General features: G+C 38.7%; 1 protein-coding gene across 4 annotated transcripts in view; it reads left to right on the forward strand.

Moving 5' to 3' along the window:
- The window catches only part of sdk1a (sidekick cell adhesion molecule 1a), an 856,101-nt gene that overhangs the window by 721,441 nt on the left and 117,180 nt on the right, over positions 1-17,480 (forward strand). For all 4 annotated transcript variants that reach the window (XM_043711901.1, XM_043711903.1, XM_043711902.1 and 1 more), the window contains 2 exons: positions 2,383-2,481; positions 6,163-6,357. In XM_043711901.1, the coding sequence (XP_043567836.1) occupies positions 2,383-2,481; positions 6,163-6,357 (294 nt within the window). The remainder of the gene's footprint in view (positions 1-2,382; positions 2,482-6,162; positions 6,358-17,480) is intronic.

Here is a 17,480-nt window from a genome sequence, read left to right on the forward strand (position 1 = left end):
ACCTCAGGCTCACCGGTCTATAGTTCCCTGGCTTGTCTTTACCGCCCTTCTTAAACAGTGGCACCGCGTTTGCCAACCTCCAGTCTTCCGGCACCTCACCTGTGACTATTGATGATATAAATATCTCAGCAAGAGGCCCAGCAATCACTTCTCTAGCTTCCCACAGAGTTCTCGGGTACACCTGATCAGGTCCTGGGGATTTCCCACCTTTAACCGTTTCAAGACATCCAGCACTACCTCCTCTGTAATCTGGACATTTTGCAAGATGTCACCATCTATTTCCCTACAGTCTATAGCTTTCATGTCCTTTTCCACAGTAAAAACTGATGCAAAATATTCATTTCGTATCTCCCCCATTTTCTGTGGCTCCACACAAAGGCCGCCTTGCTGATCTTTGAGGGGCCCTATTCTCTCCTTAGTTACCCTTTTGTCCTTAATATATTTGTAAAAACCCTTTGGATTCTCTTTAATTCTATTTGCCAAAGCTAACTCATGTCCCATCCTGATTTCGCTCTTAAGTATACTCCTACTTTCTTCATACTCTTCTAAGGATTCACTCGATCTATCGTGTCTATACCTGAAGTATGCTTCCTTCTTTTTCTTAACCAAACCCTCAATTTCTTTAGTCATTCAGCATTCCCTATACCTACCAGCCTTCCCTTTCACACTGACAAGGAATATACTTTCTCTGGATTCTTGTTATCTCATTTCTGAAGGCTTCCCATTTTCCAGCCGTCCCTTTGCCTGTGAACATCTGCCTCCAATCAGCTTTCGAAAGTTCTTCTTGAATATCATCCTGCCTACTCTTCCACCATTCAGTTATTATCCCCATTCTGGTTAATCCAGTTGCCTTAGCCCCCCTTCCACCAGCTGTGTTGTTAGAAGTCCAGATTCCTGAGCAGCGCCTCTCTGACAATAGCCACAACCTCTCTTTTTCCTCTGAGGGCTGTACACAGCAGTCATGCAACAACATGATGATCGACGTTTGCCAAACCTTCCAGCAGCTGTGAGGCCACTGCTCCAGTGTAAAGTGACCATGTTTCAGATTTTGATCAGGTTCTAGTAAAAGACTGGCAGCTCCTGTGAAGAGTTATGTAGACTATTCAGATCTGTGAAGGGGGTTTGCATGTTACACTTGGGGTTATACATTTGCAGAAGAAATACATTGTACATGCACACCATAGAGGAGAGGGCTTAATGTGAAGGTGTATTGCTGCAGGGTGAAGTTGCCACCTGGGTTCATTTACACAGACGTTATACCATTTGAACTGCATTAAACTGGTTGTACTGCTGCTCTTTTATGGCACCTTCCTGTGAAATCAAGCAGCTTAATGATTCATGTCAAATGTCTCACCATCTGGTATTATCTCAGTCATCTTTTGAAATGTTGCAGAGGAAGGAACGTGAATGAAAGTCATGATGACTAGTTGGTATACCTAGAGGCCGCATTGCGCATTCTCTAGAATTTGGGAGCAACTGATGCCAGTGCACCTGAATTTGTGACAGGAATCTACCTGTTCATATAGTAAGCTACAAAAATAAAGTTTTTAATTGATTTTTCTTCTCTTTCCCCTCTTTGGATTCTTCCACACCTATGCAAAGAGGACAAATTGGAAACGTATTCCAGGCTTGCACCAAAGCTATATTGTCATCTTAGGTTGGGGTATGAGAAGGAATGGTTCAGAGATCTGCCGTGCAAAAGTACTTCTTCACAATGCCTCCCCACATGATCTAGCCAAGATCAGGAGCTCATTGCACGGTGCATTCCTCAATCTGGTAGTTTCCTTTAATTCCTTGGCAAAATATGCAGATGTACCTACCATTGGTAACTCTTGAAACAGCATCTTCCTTCGTACATTGTAAATCTTAAAATTGGAAAATGCATATTTGAGAATTATGATTAAAGTATTAGCTTCCAAAATTTGTCAGTAATACAAATCACGTGCTGTATGGAAACATTATATGTACAGTATATCTCTACTGCATGTTTTTTTTATTCCCACAAGTGATGTCATTAAATATTATAGGAATTGTGATCTACTTCGTCACATTCTAAATAGGTGGCGATGAACTTAAAGCAGAAATTTGCTTTACGGGTAACACAAATAGTCACACAAAATTGTATTTTAAAGTAAGAAGCTGAAAAATGTGTTGCTGGAAAAGCGCAGCAGGTCAGACAGCATCCAAGGAGCAGGAGAATCAACATTTCGGGCATAAGCCCTTCTTCATGAATCTTTGGATGCTGTCTGACCTGCGCTTTTCCAGCAACACATTTTTCAGCTCTGATCTCCAGCATCTGCAGTCCTCAATTTCTCCTAGTTGATTTTAAAGTAAGAAATAAAGTTATTCAAATGATTATGTTTCAACTCTTTAAAACTTCAGTTCCAGGTCCTCCTGTAAGATTGTTATTCCCAGAGGTCCAGTTGACATCATTGAGAGTTGTCTGGCAGACACCCGAAAACCCCAATGGCATCATCCTAGGTAAGACACAGGAAGAATGAACTGCATGGAAGTTTCTAATAAATACTATTGAATGGCCTAATGGATATTGATATGATTTAAGCTTGCCTTTCTTCACGACTTTTTTTATTTTTCCTCTTTATTTCTTCTTTGAAACATTTGTTCTCATAGGTATTCTTCCAAGGAAACATGGGACTGATAAATGACAGATTTTACCATGACAATTACTGCCCTTCTACATGCGAATAAAAGAACATTTATTTACCTCAAATAGATATTTTCAGAATTGTTCTTTGCATAGTATTTAAATGCAACATTTTTGAAAGCCTCCATTTTAAGGCCTTAATGAGAATTTACCAAAGATAAATTGGTAACAATATTCTACATGGAATCCCACTGGTAATTAATGCTATGGCAGAGCAATTACATTTGTGCTTTGGGAAATAAGATAATCTGCAAAAATAGTTTTTGGGTAAACAGACACAGGACAAACACATTGTCTTTCAGCGACACTGCGTGGTTATAAAGTGTATTACATGATTGTGTTTTCCTTGCACATAGACAATTTAAAGTGGTTTATTAAAGTAATAATACATAGCAGTGTTTGGTGCTGTGCATTCTTTGTGTTTCTTGAATATGGATGTAAAACAATTTGGAAACACACTATCAAATTTCGATGAAGGAATTTCAAATCAGCTCATAGTGATTTTTCAAAACAGTTTTATTGTAGTGCTAGAATTATAATATTTGAACCACAGAATAATAATAAAGACCATCAATTATAAGTGGCTTTCTGTGGTAGCACATTTCTATAATCTCTATTAAAACTGGAATTATATTCCCAACATACTTCATGTCCAATTTTTATTTAAATCAGTTTCAATTGAATAATAATTATAAATAGGTCAGAATTTATACTGAATTGAATCTAGAAATTTGAGAAACCTTTTGCTGGGTCTTTTATCTTCCTTCCTTGGTATGGCTTGCCTTCATATTTTCTTAAGTAACAACGACAAAACAGAAGAAGGAATTCTCTGTTGACTCAAACAGTCAGTGTTCCCTCTGCTTTAAGTAAATCACTAATGTTTTTCAAAGTATTTTTCACTTGTTTTAACTTTAAATGTCAGATGGGTGAATTAAGAATGATGATAATTGACAACAGATTGTAGTCATTTAGTACCATGAAATTGCCTGGACATTCGCTGTTATTCAAAGGTTGAGGATTTTCTGATTCAGCAACAACACAAAGTGGACTCTGCTGATGGTTTTTTAAAAAAAAATCTGTTAAGTTTTAAAAAATGTCATAAAGAAATATCAGCTCCATTCATCTACTCAACCCCCCCCCCAGCCAACCCCTCAGGAAAGAGCAAAACCTAACAAATGCAGTATAAAAATCACACTTCTAAAGACAAGCTAGAAAAGTACGTCACTGGGGAATAAGAGTAATCCCATTTGGACTCATATTGTTGATGACTGCTAGAACCGTTCACCTAAACATCATGTACAGCATGTTTTTACAATTTCAGAATAGCTGTGTGTGTCATATCATGTTTAAAGTAAACCACCCATTGACTTTTGAAGAACTTTTTCTCTTAATTTTCTTTTGTCAGGACAAACAGATGATGCAGTTGTAAATTGAAAACAAATGAGTACAAAATTATTAAAGAAATGCTTCAGGGACCATAATGCATCTCAAGGACACAGTGTAAAAAAAATTTCCGATGTCAGATGAAGTATAGATAGGAAGATAGGATACTCCGGAAGACTTTCCCAATACTGCTATAGGCATGTACTTAAGATCCTGTGTTAGAGCATCATACTTGAGCTGTACCAGGCATGCTATCATCTTGTACAACTTGTCCTTAAGGACTTTCTCTGAATTAGTTTGCTGGATTGATGAACTATGAGAGATTAAATACTCAATGAACTGGATTTGAAATTTGTTTGTAGAATTCAGTATCCATGAGATTGAGAGGAGTCCTATCTTCTCTTCTGTTCCAGCAGGTGATAGGGCAGTTTTTCAGTTAGCATAATGATACATTTAGAGACCATGCAGAAAAAGTTTGCAAGAATGGTTCCAGGGTTGAGGGATTTCAGTAATGAAGATAGACTGGAGAACATCGGATTGTTTGTCTTTGAGAGAGTTGAGAGGAGACTTGATAAAGATTTTCAATATTGAGAGGGGTCTGGTAGAGTAAATGTTGTGAAACTGTTTGCTTATTGGAAGGTCAAGAACCAGTAAACAATGATATCCAGTGAATAACAAAAACTGAACAACATTTTACGTCGCAAATGGTTAGGATCTGAATTCAATGACTCAAAGTGTGGTGGAAACAGATTTAATCATGTCCTTCAAAAAGATTTTGGATAGTCATCTAAAGAGAAAATAATTACAAACTTCAGGAGAGAAAGTAGAGTGGCGGACTAACTGAGTTATTTTTGCAGAGAATCAATTCAGAAATGGAAGATTGATTGGCCTCCTTTTGTGGCGTGACTATTCTAGGATTCTTTGAAATGTTTAGGCATTTGTCCTGTGGCATGAACAGTATGTGAGTGAAGTTCTTCGGGATCTCTTCATTTTCTATGGTTTGCAGTCGGAGGTTTGCCTGTACACCATTTCTACTAAGGAAACGTACAAATCACTGACAGCACCTTCAGGATTTTCATGTTATTTTGTATATGTTATTATTCTGTGTATGTTATTATCCTGTGTATGTGCAGGCTCCAGAAATTCTGTTTCAATGAAGTAACGACAACAAACTCTAATAATTTCATAAAATCCAGGCTAACACCTTGCATTTCTCTCTTGTTCAAGTTCCTCCTTTTCTATCCAATAATCCAATGCATCTTTTATTATCCTTATGGGACCTTTTTATTGCTGGTCCAGATTGCTCTGACACATTTCAAGTACCACCATTACTCTTCCTGGCTGTGACGATTGAGAATGCATTCAATAGTAAATCTTTCTTCAGGAAAGAATTTCTCATTTCTTCCTTCATATTTGTAAGGAGGCAGACAATTTAAATGATCTATTTTGATTAAACTCTTTGCGCAGTGCTGCTACAATTAGCATGGGTCATTACATTTGCCCGTGGCTCAAATTGTAAATGCAGTATATCGTGCAAAACAAAATTCCACAAAGTTGGCCATTTTAATTCTAATTTGTACTGCTTTAGCTGATCTTTACCAAAAGCACAGACAGGATGTACAATTGATCTCAATCTTGAGCTAGAGAGGGAATTATTCAACTAAAGTTCCTGCAATTGACTGCTATATGGTAAAAGCCTAGCATCAGGGGAGCACAGCAAGGAGACTAGTTCTGAAACCACCCACGGTCTAATAACCTGCCAGTGCTTGCTGTTTGGTTTCACACATGACAAGTGGCATCTTGGGCGACGTATTGGTGATTGGCTGGTCTCCCAGCATGAGTCACTGCCTTCAACAGAACAGAAAATTAGAGTGACAAAAATGAACACCAAATCGTCAAGGCTACAGTTTCAGTTTCATTGAAAAGTAGATGTTGAAAATGCAGTATAAATACATTCCATCACACTGGTTCAATAATGTGAAAACAAAAAATTACAAATTGACTATAGCATTCTGACAAGTATGTACTTTGATTTTTTAAAAAATCTTTTTCACTATCTACCCTTTCAATATATGTGAATAATTTGAACACAACAGATTTGTTTTTATTTGCAGGTTACCGGATATCTTACCGTTTGGCAACTGCTGAACCAAATAGGTTCATCACCACAGAGGTCAGTTCCAATGTCCGACAGTATTCTGCAACAAAGCTGATACCTGAATCTCCATATGTCTTCCGTATTTCTGCAAAGACACGTCAGGGGTGGGGCGAGTCAGTGGAGGCAATTGTGATCACCACTGAAACTAGAGGTAAAGTATAAGGCATTGTTGGTGTTGTTGGATCATTCTAAACTGAGTAATGATTTTTTTTGTGCATCCTTCAAATTAAAATTTTCATAAGTTGCAAATATATTTCAAAAATAATTAGGATACTGTAACTTCAGAGTTTAAAGTAATTGTTTTGTCTCCATTGGGGCTGCTAATTCCAGTCTTATTGATGACTGATAATTGTGCAGCGTTCCTTGACAGTATACGGATAATATTCCCAAGTACTGCTGTTGTTGCTTGTAGCTACTCCTGACAGGTGATCTGCTGTCATGATGTATCACACTTGCCTGTTTTGTGCCATAACTGTCACATCCACTGAAGCTGTCTGAGACTGCTCTGTGACATCCATTATTCAATCAAGCCTAGGTCAATCCCCATTTCTATTGCCCTCCTATTCCTTTGAGAAAAAGTTTCTGGAGGTTTTCAGCTCTGATCAAATGTCTGAAATACTGATATTTTCCTTTTTTGTTGTAACTTTTTAGAGTAACTTATACAGTCTGTGCAATAGAGTCCTGCCATTCTCTGGGGAATGCATTCCCAGAGAACATTGCAGTTGGTGAAATCATGAACCGTGAACATGATTTATAACAGGAGTCAATGGAAGAGGTTCCTTCCAACAAAAAATTTTAATAGCTACAGCACACAGAACAAGTTGAAATTCACTTAAGTGCACTGAAAACAATGTTTTTATTAAATGTATAGATTTTTCTGTGGAGAAATTGTGCTTTAAACACACAAAGTGGCAGATGTGTAACACTGATTCTTAATTTATTGTAGATGTGTACTCAAAGGTGGAGGTGAATTCTGTAAATTTTTGGTAATGAATAATAACAATGTCAATCCCTCTGCATTGGACACTGCTTCTTTGCATGTGGTATCATAGTCTGTTGCCTTTTTTCTGATCTCATGATATCTGCCATCACTTGAGTGAAGTTGAGGTTTCCTTATGTCAGACTCTTAAGTCAGAATGATATTAATAAAGAAAAACATTTAAACACACTTGAATGACTGCAAAGTGCTTGGAACATGCTGCTGCAGAGATCTGGCACTACTGTGCCAGGGTTCAATGCATTAGCTTGCTGTGTAGCCTAGACTTTGTTCTAGCAAGAAAAGGTTGCATATGAAATGGCTTCATTGCATATCACAGTACTGGTATACAATCCTTTATCCAAAACCATCGCGGCCAGCTGGTTTTCAGAATTCTGAATTTTTCGGCTTTTGGAATAAATGACAGTTTCACAATGAAATTGAAAAAAAAAATACCAAACCGCAAATGCACCTGTGAGTACTATAAGCACTGAGACAGAATTGACGTCTGCCAGTGCAGGGCCATTCTGCCATGTCACGTCTGAGTGACAAGTGAGTGTGGAGTTGGGTTAACTGTTTGCAAGCCAAACAACCTTGTTATGGAGAAAAAAGCTTCACAAAATGATTTTGGAGTTTTTTGGATTTTGGATAAAGGATTGTGTATGTGCTATCCTTACATTGTGTAGCCTCACTGGCCGATGCAATGCCAGAATACCAAATTTGGACCATGCAGTTCAGGCAAGATGGATTCTGCACTCTGACTCCTTAAGGGGCTGAGCTCGCAAATTGCAGATAAGGTATTCAGCTGCTTTTACTATGGCAAACTGTCTGGAGTATTGTTTAATGTGTTGTGAGTTGCTGAATTTGCAAAGTTGTTGGTACATTCTCTCAGAAATTGGAGAAGAATTAGTGACCTGTTGACTCAGAATGTTGCAATAGGTACGGGAGCAGCTGTGGCTGTACCTTTGGGTCTGCAACATGAATGGAGACTCCAGAGCCTGACATCTTTACGAAGCTGGAGAAGGATATCCTTATACCTGATGCTGTTAGGAGGCTGCCTGGCATGTCAGCCCGTGCACCCAGAATCTCAGTGTGCTATTTCCTTCTATACTAACCCCATCAAGGTTCTGATCTGAGCCTCTTGCAGCAGAAACTGTCTGCAAACAACCCCTCCAGCATTTTAGTAAAAGATTTTTCTGGTCAGGCTGAGGCCCGTTTAAGTGTGAATAATTATCACATGTGGATTCCAACTTGCTTCCCAGGTACATGCAATGGCAGTATTTGATTTTGTGACTGTAAGTGAGAGATCAAATCATAGGACCTCTTCATTAATACTTTCATGCTAGTTTTTTCTTTCCTCCTTTGATAAGCAGGTGTTGTTTGTGGGTGCATGAAAGAAGAAAATCAAAAAATGAGGGTTGGTGTTGGAGAGTGGTGGTGGAATGTGTGAGAAGGAAGAGATTCATGGTCATATTACTTGCAACTTGTTCATTATAACAGAAATCAGGAGGAGTGTCTGCAGAGAGTTGAGAAGAGGCATAAGGCAGGAATCTAACATCGATCCCAATGATCTCGGCAACACCAGATGAATAAGAAATTACTCAGCAGTTCTGGTGCATCTGTGAATTGGAATTAAAATTTCGGGACTAGTGATCCTTCTTCAGGGTCCACTTTCTCTCGCAATTTCAATTTTGTTTCAGATTTCCAGCTTGCACAGTTTTTTGTTTCTTTCTTAACCAGGTGAAATGACATCACTCCCAGCCCCATTAGTCTGCAAACTGTGTTCTGTGAGAGCCTCAGGAGATGCAGAGGTTCTTGTGCTATCCACTGGTCTAATGTGACCCTTCCTGTTGTGTGTCACATGGTCCAAAGGAGATGGGACAGAATGCCAGTAATAGTGCAACATGTGGAATTGTGTTTGAGTGATGTTCCCATTGTTGTTAAAAAAACTGGACATGTGTGGAGGTAATTAGAGATGAGTGTGAAACAGGCAAAATTGTTAGTTGTATGAGATGTATCTGGATATTAGCATCACCCCGATTGCCAAGGAATTTTATGTGGGAGTATATTTAAATGAGTGGGATTGGAGGTTCATTTTAAGGATCATCCATGAGCATTTCCTGCACAATCCCTCCAGTGTACAATGGCATCTCTGCCTGCCCAACTCCACCAGAAATATTTCATTCACCATATCCATGTCTGAGACACTCTCTGCCTTGGCACTGAATTTCCCATTGTTTAAATTCCACCAATATTATGTAGAACAATATTCCTTTGTAAATGATAGCCTACTTCAATGGGTTGGCTGCATCACACTCTTCAGCCCCTGTAGGGTGCAGAAAGAGTTGATAGAGTGAAGAAGAGGGAAGTAGCACAGAGCCCATTCTAACATTAGGCTTCAGTTGTGCAGATTGGGTCATTTTTAAATTCATTCAGAGAATGTGGACTTTGCTGGCTCGAACAATTTTTATTGCCCATCTGTAACTGCTTTTGGGAAGGCGATGGTGAGCTGCCTCCTTGAACCATTGCAATCCATTTGATGTAGGTGCGCCAACAATGATTTTAGGGAGGGTATACCAGGTCATTAACTACAAACCATTTCCCAAAATCTGGGCATATGATTTTCTAGCCCCCTATATGGGTTGCAGGAGATCTTAAAATTGCAAAAGTGATGTGTTTTTTTGTAGACTTGAAATATCTGAGCATTTTTCTATATTGTCAGGTGGATGCTAGTGTTGCAGCTGTATTTGAGCTAGAAACAAGATTAATTCTGGAGCACTAGCATTGCAGTTGAGCTGCTCTTCAGCTTCATAAGCAGATATCCAATAATGTCGTGATGCAATATAGCAATTCACAAAAGTTCAAAGGCAGCACCTCACAAACCTGCAATCTCCACCAGTTAAATATAGGCACTTCGGCAACACCATTATCTCCAAGTTATACACAGTTGTGACCTGGGCAAGTATTCCATTTCTTCATTATTGCTAAGTCAAAGTCCTGGAACAACCTTACCTGACAGCATTGTGGAACCCATTTTGACACACAGACTGGAGTAGTTCAAGACAGTAGACACTGTAACCTTGTCAAGGACAGCTGGAATGAATGGCAATGAATGTTGGTCTTGCCACCATAACATATATTTCAGGAAGTATTTATTAAATGCCTTTGTATTAATCAGTGCTATCACCTATAAGGTACAACAGCATTACAAAATTGAATTTATTTAAAAGTAATAAATCACATTTAATCAAGTTTGTAAGTTTGATAGAAAAGAGTAAATTTCACTTAAAGCCATTTAGAATGACCATGAATTAGTGAACCAATATTCCAGAAATTCCATGTTCTCTAGAGATCTTAAAATAGTTACTAATCCATTTCAGATCTCAGATTTTCTGCACAGATAGTCCTCTAACCTATTTAATGTTCAGAATCATAGGAAGAGAATTGTACCTTCCAGATAAGCTTTCTGATATCATTTAAAATCTTGACCATAAAATAGCATTACGACATAGTACATTGGAGAAAGTGAGGACTGCAGATGCTGGAGAGTCAGAAAAGAGTGGCACTGGAAAAGCAGCGCAGGTCAGGTGGCATACAAGGAGCAGGAGAGTCGGCATTTTGGGCATAAGCCCTTCCTGATGAAGGGCTTATGCCTGAAATATCAACTCGTTTGCTCCTTGCATGCTGCCTGACCTCCTATGCATTTCCAGCACGATCCAAATTGACTCTGACATAGTACATTAACGTGTAACGTGCAGCCTTTCCCTCATGAAATTATGTGCAATTACTTTTAAAGGTGTAATGTATTAAAATAATTGTTATCATTAATGGCAATATAATTTTTGCCTTCTTGAAGAGATTCCATTCAAACAAAATAACATGCAAATTTTACGAAGGAAAAGATTTCTCATAATTTATACTCGCCTAGTTTCCATATGTCAACTGAAGTACACTTTTTTGGGTTATCTTACATTTCAGGTAGCTCAACTCAATGTTAGAAACTACTCCCAAGTCTTGCACAAAGATCAAGGCTAACACTCCAGTAAGAGTACTGAAAGAACAGTGAGAACGAGAATACTGTGCCATGACAGATTTTTCTCGCTGAGAGGATATACTTTCTCAAACAATTAGATGCAAGTAATAGGACAACAAATGGCATGTTGTCCTTTTATTGCCAGAGGAGTGGAGTATAGAATGAAGAGGTTTCCCTCCAATTATATGGTGCTATGGAGTAGTATACATATTTTTCATGCAAATGTTTGTCAAGCAAACAGTTATTGAGAGTTGAGACTTCTGACCCAGCAATCCTGTCACTGTCCTGCAGGAGTCTGCCCATCCTATTTTAATTTTGGGATGATGGGCATAGGCTGAAGATGGGACCCTGTAGCTGGAGGTAGGCTGAAGATGGGACCCTGTATCAGGAGGTAGGCATAAGATGGCAAGAGACAGGCAAGTAGCAAGGTTGTTAGGCTAGTTTACTGGAGATACTGCCAAAAGTAATCATGACTCTTGCCCTCTAGTTCTCACTCCTCATCTATCTTCATGCCCCCTCAATATATGCCCACATTGGCTTACTCATATCATCCATGACCTAACCCTCATATCTCCCTTTGCCATCATGTACTCAACACCTCTTCATGCATCCAGCAAGCACCCACAGCCCCTGCAATAGCCCAGTCCCTTCCATGCCTCTACCACACCCACTTTTCCAGTTATCATCTATGATTAGAACCAATGAGCCATTGACAAGTCTTTGAAATGCTCCTATAAGTAATAACACAAGAAACTAAGTTTAGAAATCTCATTTGAAAAATATTTGCTCATCTAAGAACTTCACAAAAATGTCAGTCAACCATAAAGATTCATGTAAGCAATCCATTTCACATCTCTTCATCTTATGTAAATAAGCAATGAAAACAAACTTCAAAGAAAGATGTTTTGCAAGATAATAAAGATGTCAATCAAGCAAAGCTAACATACCTCTGAAAACTGGGTCAACATTTCCGAGAGGGCTAAGACTATTAGCAATTATTTCACCCAGATAAGTAATTATAATGAGACCATCTGCCAACTGTATCCCCAAAGCAGTTTGTGCAAATGAACAGATACTTTCTTTCCAGATGGCCTTGGGTAAAATAGCAGTAGGTATGGAAGAGACCCATAACTATTTTGACTACTCCACCATAAAATTACATACCAGTTGAGAGTTTATGGCAGAATGGCCACCTGATGTATTTTACAAACCCTCCCAGCTTCAAGCCTACCAGAGCAAGAGTGTAAATGTAGTTGGTAGGGTATGATGTAAAAAACACTGCATAAACTACAGAGGAGTTAAGAGAAATTTTGTCAGAGTGGTTGGAAGTGGCTAGCAAATTTACAAAGAGATCTGTAACTACTTCAGTGTCTAGCATTCTTGTCAGAGACAAGAAGGATCTGCACTGTTGGCCTCACTCTGCATCACGAATTAGCCATCCAACCAACTGAGCTAACCAGTTAAATAAGGGTGAAAATCCAGGGTGCAGTTTCTTAGGCTTGAAAGCTAAAGAAGAAAATTAGATAAACTAAGACATAGTCAGATGGTGTTGACAATCTTTCAGGAGAACATGGGATAGAGCAACTTTTGCTGAATCATTTTCTTCTATGTGTGTGTTTACAGCTGCTGAAGATTACACCTTCCTTGATGGAAAATGATGCAAACAGAAAGGCATAGTGATAAAACAACATGCTGAACATTTTTTTTTGGTGAATACTGAATGAGCAAATTGTGGAACAAATGTGTGCTGAACCATCAAAAGTCAATCACTGCACTATGATGTTGGTTCCTTTACACATATTCAATCAATAAATTGTGTCTTGCTCATGCACAACACTGTAAGCAAAATCAATCACTTTCAACGTAACTTCAAAACATATTGCTTTCTTGATATTTATCTGCAAAAATTGATAATGCTCATGACATTGAACTAATACATCTAGACACTGATAGGCTTTGAACAGTCATTGGCACATTTCACTTATCACTTAGCACAGAATAGCTGTGAATTTCATTATAATTCCCTTTCATCTTCAATTAGTATTACTCTATCTAGTGAAATCAATGGTCCAAGTTATTAAAATTTAAAATGAGCTGGAGGAGCATTTACTGTTATAGTCCAATTACTCTCCATTTGACTATAAGTGGCTCACTTTGAAACTTTCAAAACCCAAGTTCAAGTATTTCAATTCGTCCTTTTACGATTTAATTGTTGTTGGAAAATTATTATTTCAATCATTCATTGCATTTTTAATGAAAGCTGTTGATTTAAATGTGGATGAAGTTGAAAGACATCTTGCTCTGTTAGTAAACTCTCTAACATAACTGGTCCTGTGGAGCAGCAATCATTATGCACAATAGAATGTTTAATAATATGATCAAATCTGTGGGTTAGGTTGTGGCTGTCGCTTTAACACAGTATTATGTTCTGGTCAGATCATATATTGATGCTAATCATTGCTGACTGATTGAGAGAAGAGTTATGACTTTGATTCTTAGTGATCAAGCAGACATTGAGAAAAGATGAGCTTTTCACCTTTGAGCACAGTGAAAAAGGAGCCTACTATTGGTGTATGAGGCAGTAAACAATACATACAATATCAATTTAGACCATTTTAAGTTAAATCATGACACCAGGAGGGTCTATAATTCAAGCAAGAGCAAGGCAAATTTAGAACTAATTGTGGAATTATCTTTTCATGTGTGATCAGCATATGGACTTTTAGGTAGGGCAAAAGCAGCAAAACTTGTATTTAATTAACTTAAATAATTAGCTGTTATGTGATGAGAAGTCTGTGACATATATAAATATTTTGTATTTGTAATATTTTGTAACATGTATATATTATCATTTCTTTCGAATATCAAACTAGCATCTCTTTTTGTAAACCAGTTTAAAAATTTATTAGTTCAGTTTTTCTGGAACCATGAATTCAACCAGCTTGTGTCAGAAAGCAGGTGACTGCAAGGCCTGGTGGAGCATCAGTGGAAGCTTTTTTTAAACTTAGTTAAAAAGCTTTTGATTTAGTTCAAGGAGATGTGACAGGGGTCAGAAGTGATCATAGTCTCTCCTAGAAAATGAGGTTGTTCAGACCATTAAAGACGTGTCAAAGAAAAGTCATCTTGTCCTCAAAATATTAAGTCTTTTTCTTTCCCAAACACTGAAAGTGTTTAGTTCAGATCTTCAGCAACTGCAGTATTTTACTTTTATTTAAGGGAATAAGTTACCACAGTGGAAAAAAATGTAGCTTGTGAAACTTCCAGACCAGAAATTTGACTAGAATTCAACAGATTATTAAAAGACTGAGAGAACCAAAGCGCTTAAATATTCCGGAAACAATACTTCACAGCTTGCAGGACATGAACTAGGAAGACAGGCAGGAGATTGGAAGAACACAGCAAGCCAGGCAGCATCACAAGGTGGAGAAGTTGATGTCTTGGGTGTAACCCTTCAGGAGTGGGGGTGGGTGTAGAGAGAGCTGCAGATAAAGGGGGTGTCAGGGGCAGGGTGGTGAAGTGGGGATAGTGAAGACAGGTTCTGACTGGATGAGCTAGAGTAACCCTCCACATCACTTCTGGTAGATCATTGGAGGCTTTTTACAATAAGCTGTTTTAATTGTGATTAAATAATATCAATTCAACTCTACCAGTACCAAGGCATTGATGCATATATAACCAGATATTCAGTAGCTGATTTTTCAGGCAGGTAAAAAGAAAGTTTGGCTAACACCACTTAAACTACTATAAGCTAATTAAAACAATGAATATTTTAATATTATGTATAGGGATTCTGAATATATATTTTTAAAAATTGTAAATTAAAATATTAGTTATTATTAACTTATGCTGTTGATCTATGTGGAAGATTTATTTTGTCTACTAGATGCAATGAGATTATTAACCCATTCTTTATCAATGGGTTTTAAAACAAAAGGGTAGGAATAGGTCATTCAGCCATCAAGACTGCTCTGCCATTTCAGCTCATAGCTGATCTTCTAACTGAATGCTATTTTCCTGTTTTTTCCAAATTTGTGGATGATACATAATTAGGTGGAAAAGTATGTTGTGAGGATGATGAAAAGGGGGTTTTAAGAGCCTTTGGACAGGCTGAGTGAGCCAGCAAGAACATAGCAGAGTATAAGGTGAATAAGTGCAAGGTTGTCCACCTTGTAAGGTAGAACAGAGGTGCAGAATATTTATTAAACAGTGAAAGGTTGGAAAGTGGTGATGTTCAAAAGCATCTGGATGACAAAGGGTCAGTTAGACTCGAAACGTCAGCTCTTTTCTCTCCTTACAGATGCTGCCAGACCTGCTGAGATTTTCCAGCATTTTATCTTTTGGTTTCAGATTCCAGCACCTGCAGTAATTTGCCTTTATCTGGATGTCTTTGTTCAGAAGTCTCTGAAAACTAAGAAGCAGGTGCAACAAGTAATTTGGAAAGGCAATAGTACTTTGGTCTTTACTGTCAAAAAGTTTATATGCAACAGTAACAATGTCTTGCTTGAATTGTATAAACATTTTGTGTAGTTTTGATCCTTTATCCAAGAAGGAATATTAAGAAGGAATATAACACTCTTGATAGTGTGTAGTGGAGACCAGACTAATTTCTGGAATGATCCTATTTGGAGAGACTGAGACTAGATCTGTATTTTCCAGAGAAGTGAACTCATTGAAAATGGCAAATTTTTAAAGGATTAAACATGGATGTATAAAATATTTAACATGGCTAATGGGAGTCCAGAGTCAGGGACCACAGTCCTAGAATAATGGACAAGGTATTGTGGAATGAGATGAGAAAGAAATGCTTCACTCAGAATGTGATGAATATTTGGAAAGCTCGACCCTAAAATACTGGAGAGATTTAGTCATTGTGTATGTTCAAGAAAGACACTGATAGATTTCTAGAAACTAATGACATCAAAGGATACAGGGATATTGCATATTACAAAGGGTTCTGAGAGACGAGATTTATGCTTATTTGGAAAAACATATCTTGATTAGAGATAGCATGGCTTTGTGAGGGGCAGGTCATGCCTCAAAAACCTTATTGAATTCTTTGAGGATGTGACAAAACACAATGATGAAGATGGAGCAGTGGATGTGGTGCATATGGATTTTAGCAAGGTGTTAGATTAGATTAGATTAGATTCCCTACAGTGTGAAAACAGGCCCTTCGGCCCAACAAGTCCACACTGACCCTCCGAAGAGTAACCCACCCAGACACATTTCCATCTGACTAATGCACCTAACACTAAGGGCAATTTAACCTGGCCAATTCACCTGACCGGCACATTTTTGGACTGTGGGAGGAAACCGGAGCACCCGGAGGAAACCACGCAGACACGGGGAGAATGTGCAAACTCCACACAGACAGTCACCTGAGGTTGGAATCAAACCTGGGATCCTGGTGCTGTGAGGCAGCAGTGCTAACCACTGAGCCAACGTGTAGGTTACAACAAGACATTGACAAGATGCAGAGCTATGCTGAGAAGTGGTCGATGGAGTTCATCCTGGAAAAGTGTGGAGTGAATTCATTTTGGAAGGTCGAATTTGAATGCAGAGTATAGAGTTAAAGGCAGGATTCTTGGCAGTGTAGAGGACCAGAGGGATCTTGGGGTCCATGTCCATAGATTCCTCAAAGTTACCACGAGATGTTAAGAAGGCATATAGTGTGTTGGCCTTCATTAACTGGGGGATTAAGTTTAGGAGCTGTGACGCTATTCTGCAGCTCTGTAAAGCTGTGGTTAGACCACACGTGGAATACTGTGTTCAGTTCAGCCTTATTACAGGAAGGATGTGGAAGCTTTAGAAAGGGTGCAAAGAAGATTTACCAGGAAGCTGCCTGGACTGGAGAATTTATCTTATGAAGAAACGTTGAGGGAGTTCGGACTTTTCTTCATTGGAGCGAAGAAGGATGAGAGGTGACTTGATAGAGGTGTACAGATAGAGTGGATAGCCAGAGACTTTTTCTCCAGGGCGGAAATGGCTGTCACGACAGGGCATAGTGTTAAGGTGATTGGAGGAAGGTTTAGGGGGAGATGTCAGAGGTCTGTTCTTTACACAGAGTGGTGGGTGCTATGCTCTGCCAGCAGTGGTAGTACAGTTAGATATCGGATCAGTGGTGCTGGAAGAGCACAGCAATTCAGGCAGCATCCGAGGACAGGCAAAATCGACGTTTCGGGCAAAAGCCCTTCATCAGGAATAAAGGCAGAGAGCCTGAAGCGTGGAGAGATAAGCTAGAGGAGGGGGGGGGTGGGGAGAGAGT

Source organism: Chiloscyllium plagiosum, chromosome 21 (genome assembly GCF_004010195.1).
Source record: "Chiloscyllium plagiosum isolate BGI_BamShark_2017 chromosome 21, ASM401019v2, whole genome shotgun sequence".
NCBI lineage: Eukaryota > Metazoa > Chordata > Chondrichthyes > Orectolobiformes > Hemiscylliidae > Chiloscyllium > Chiloscyllium plagiosum.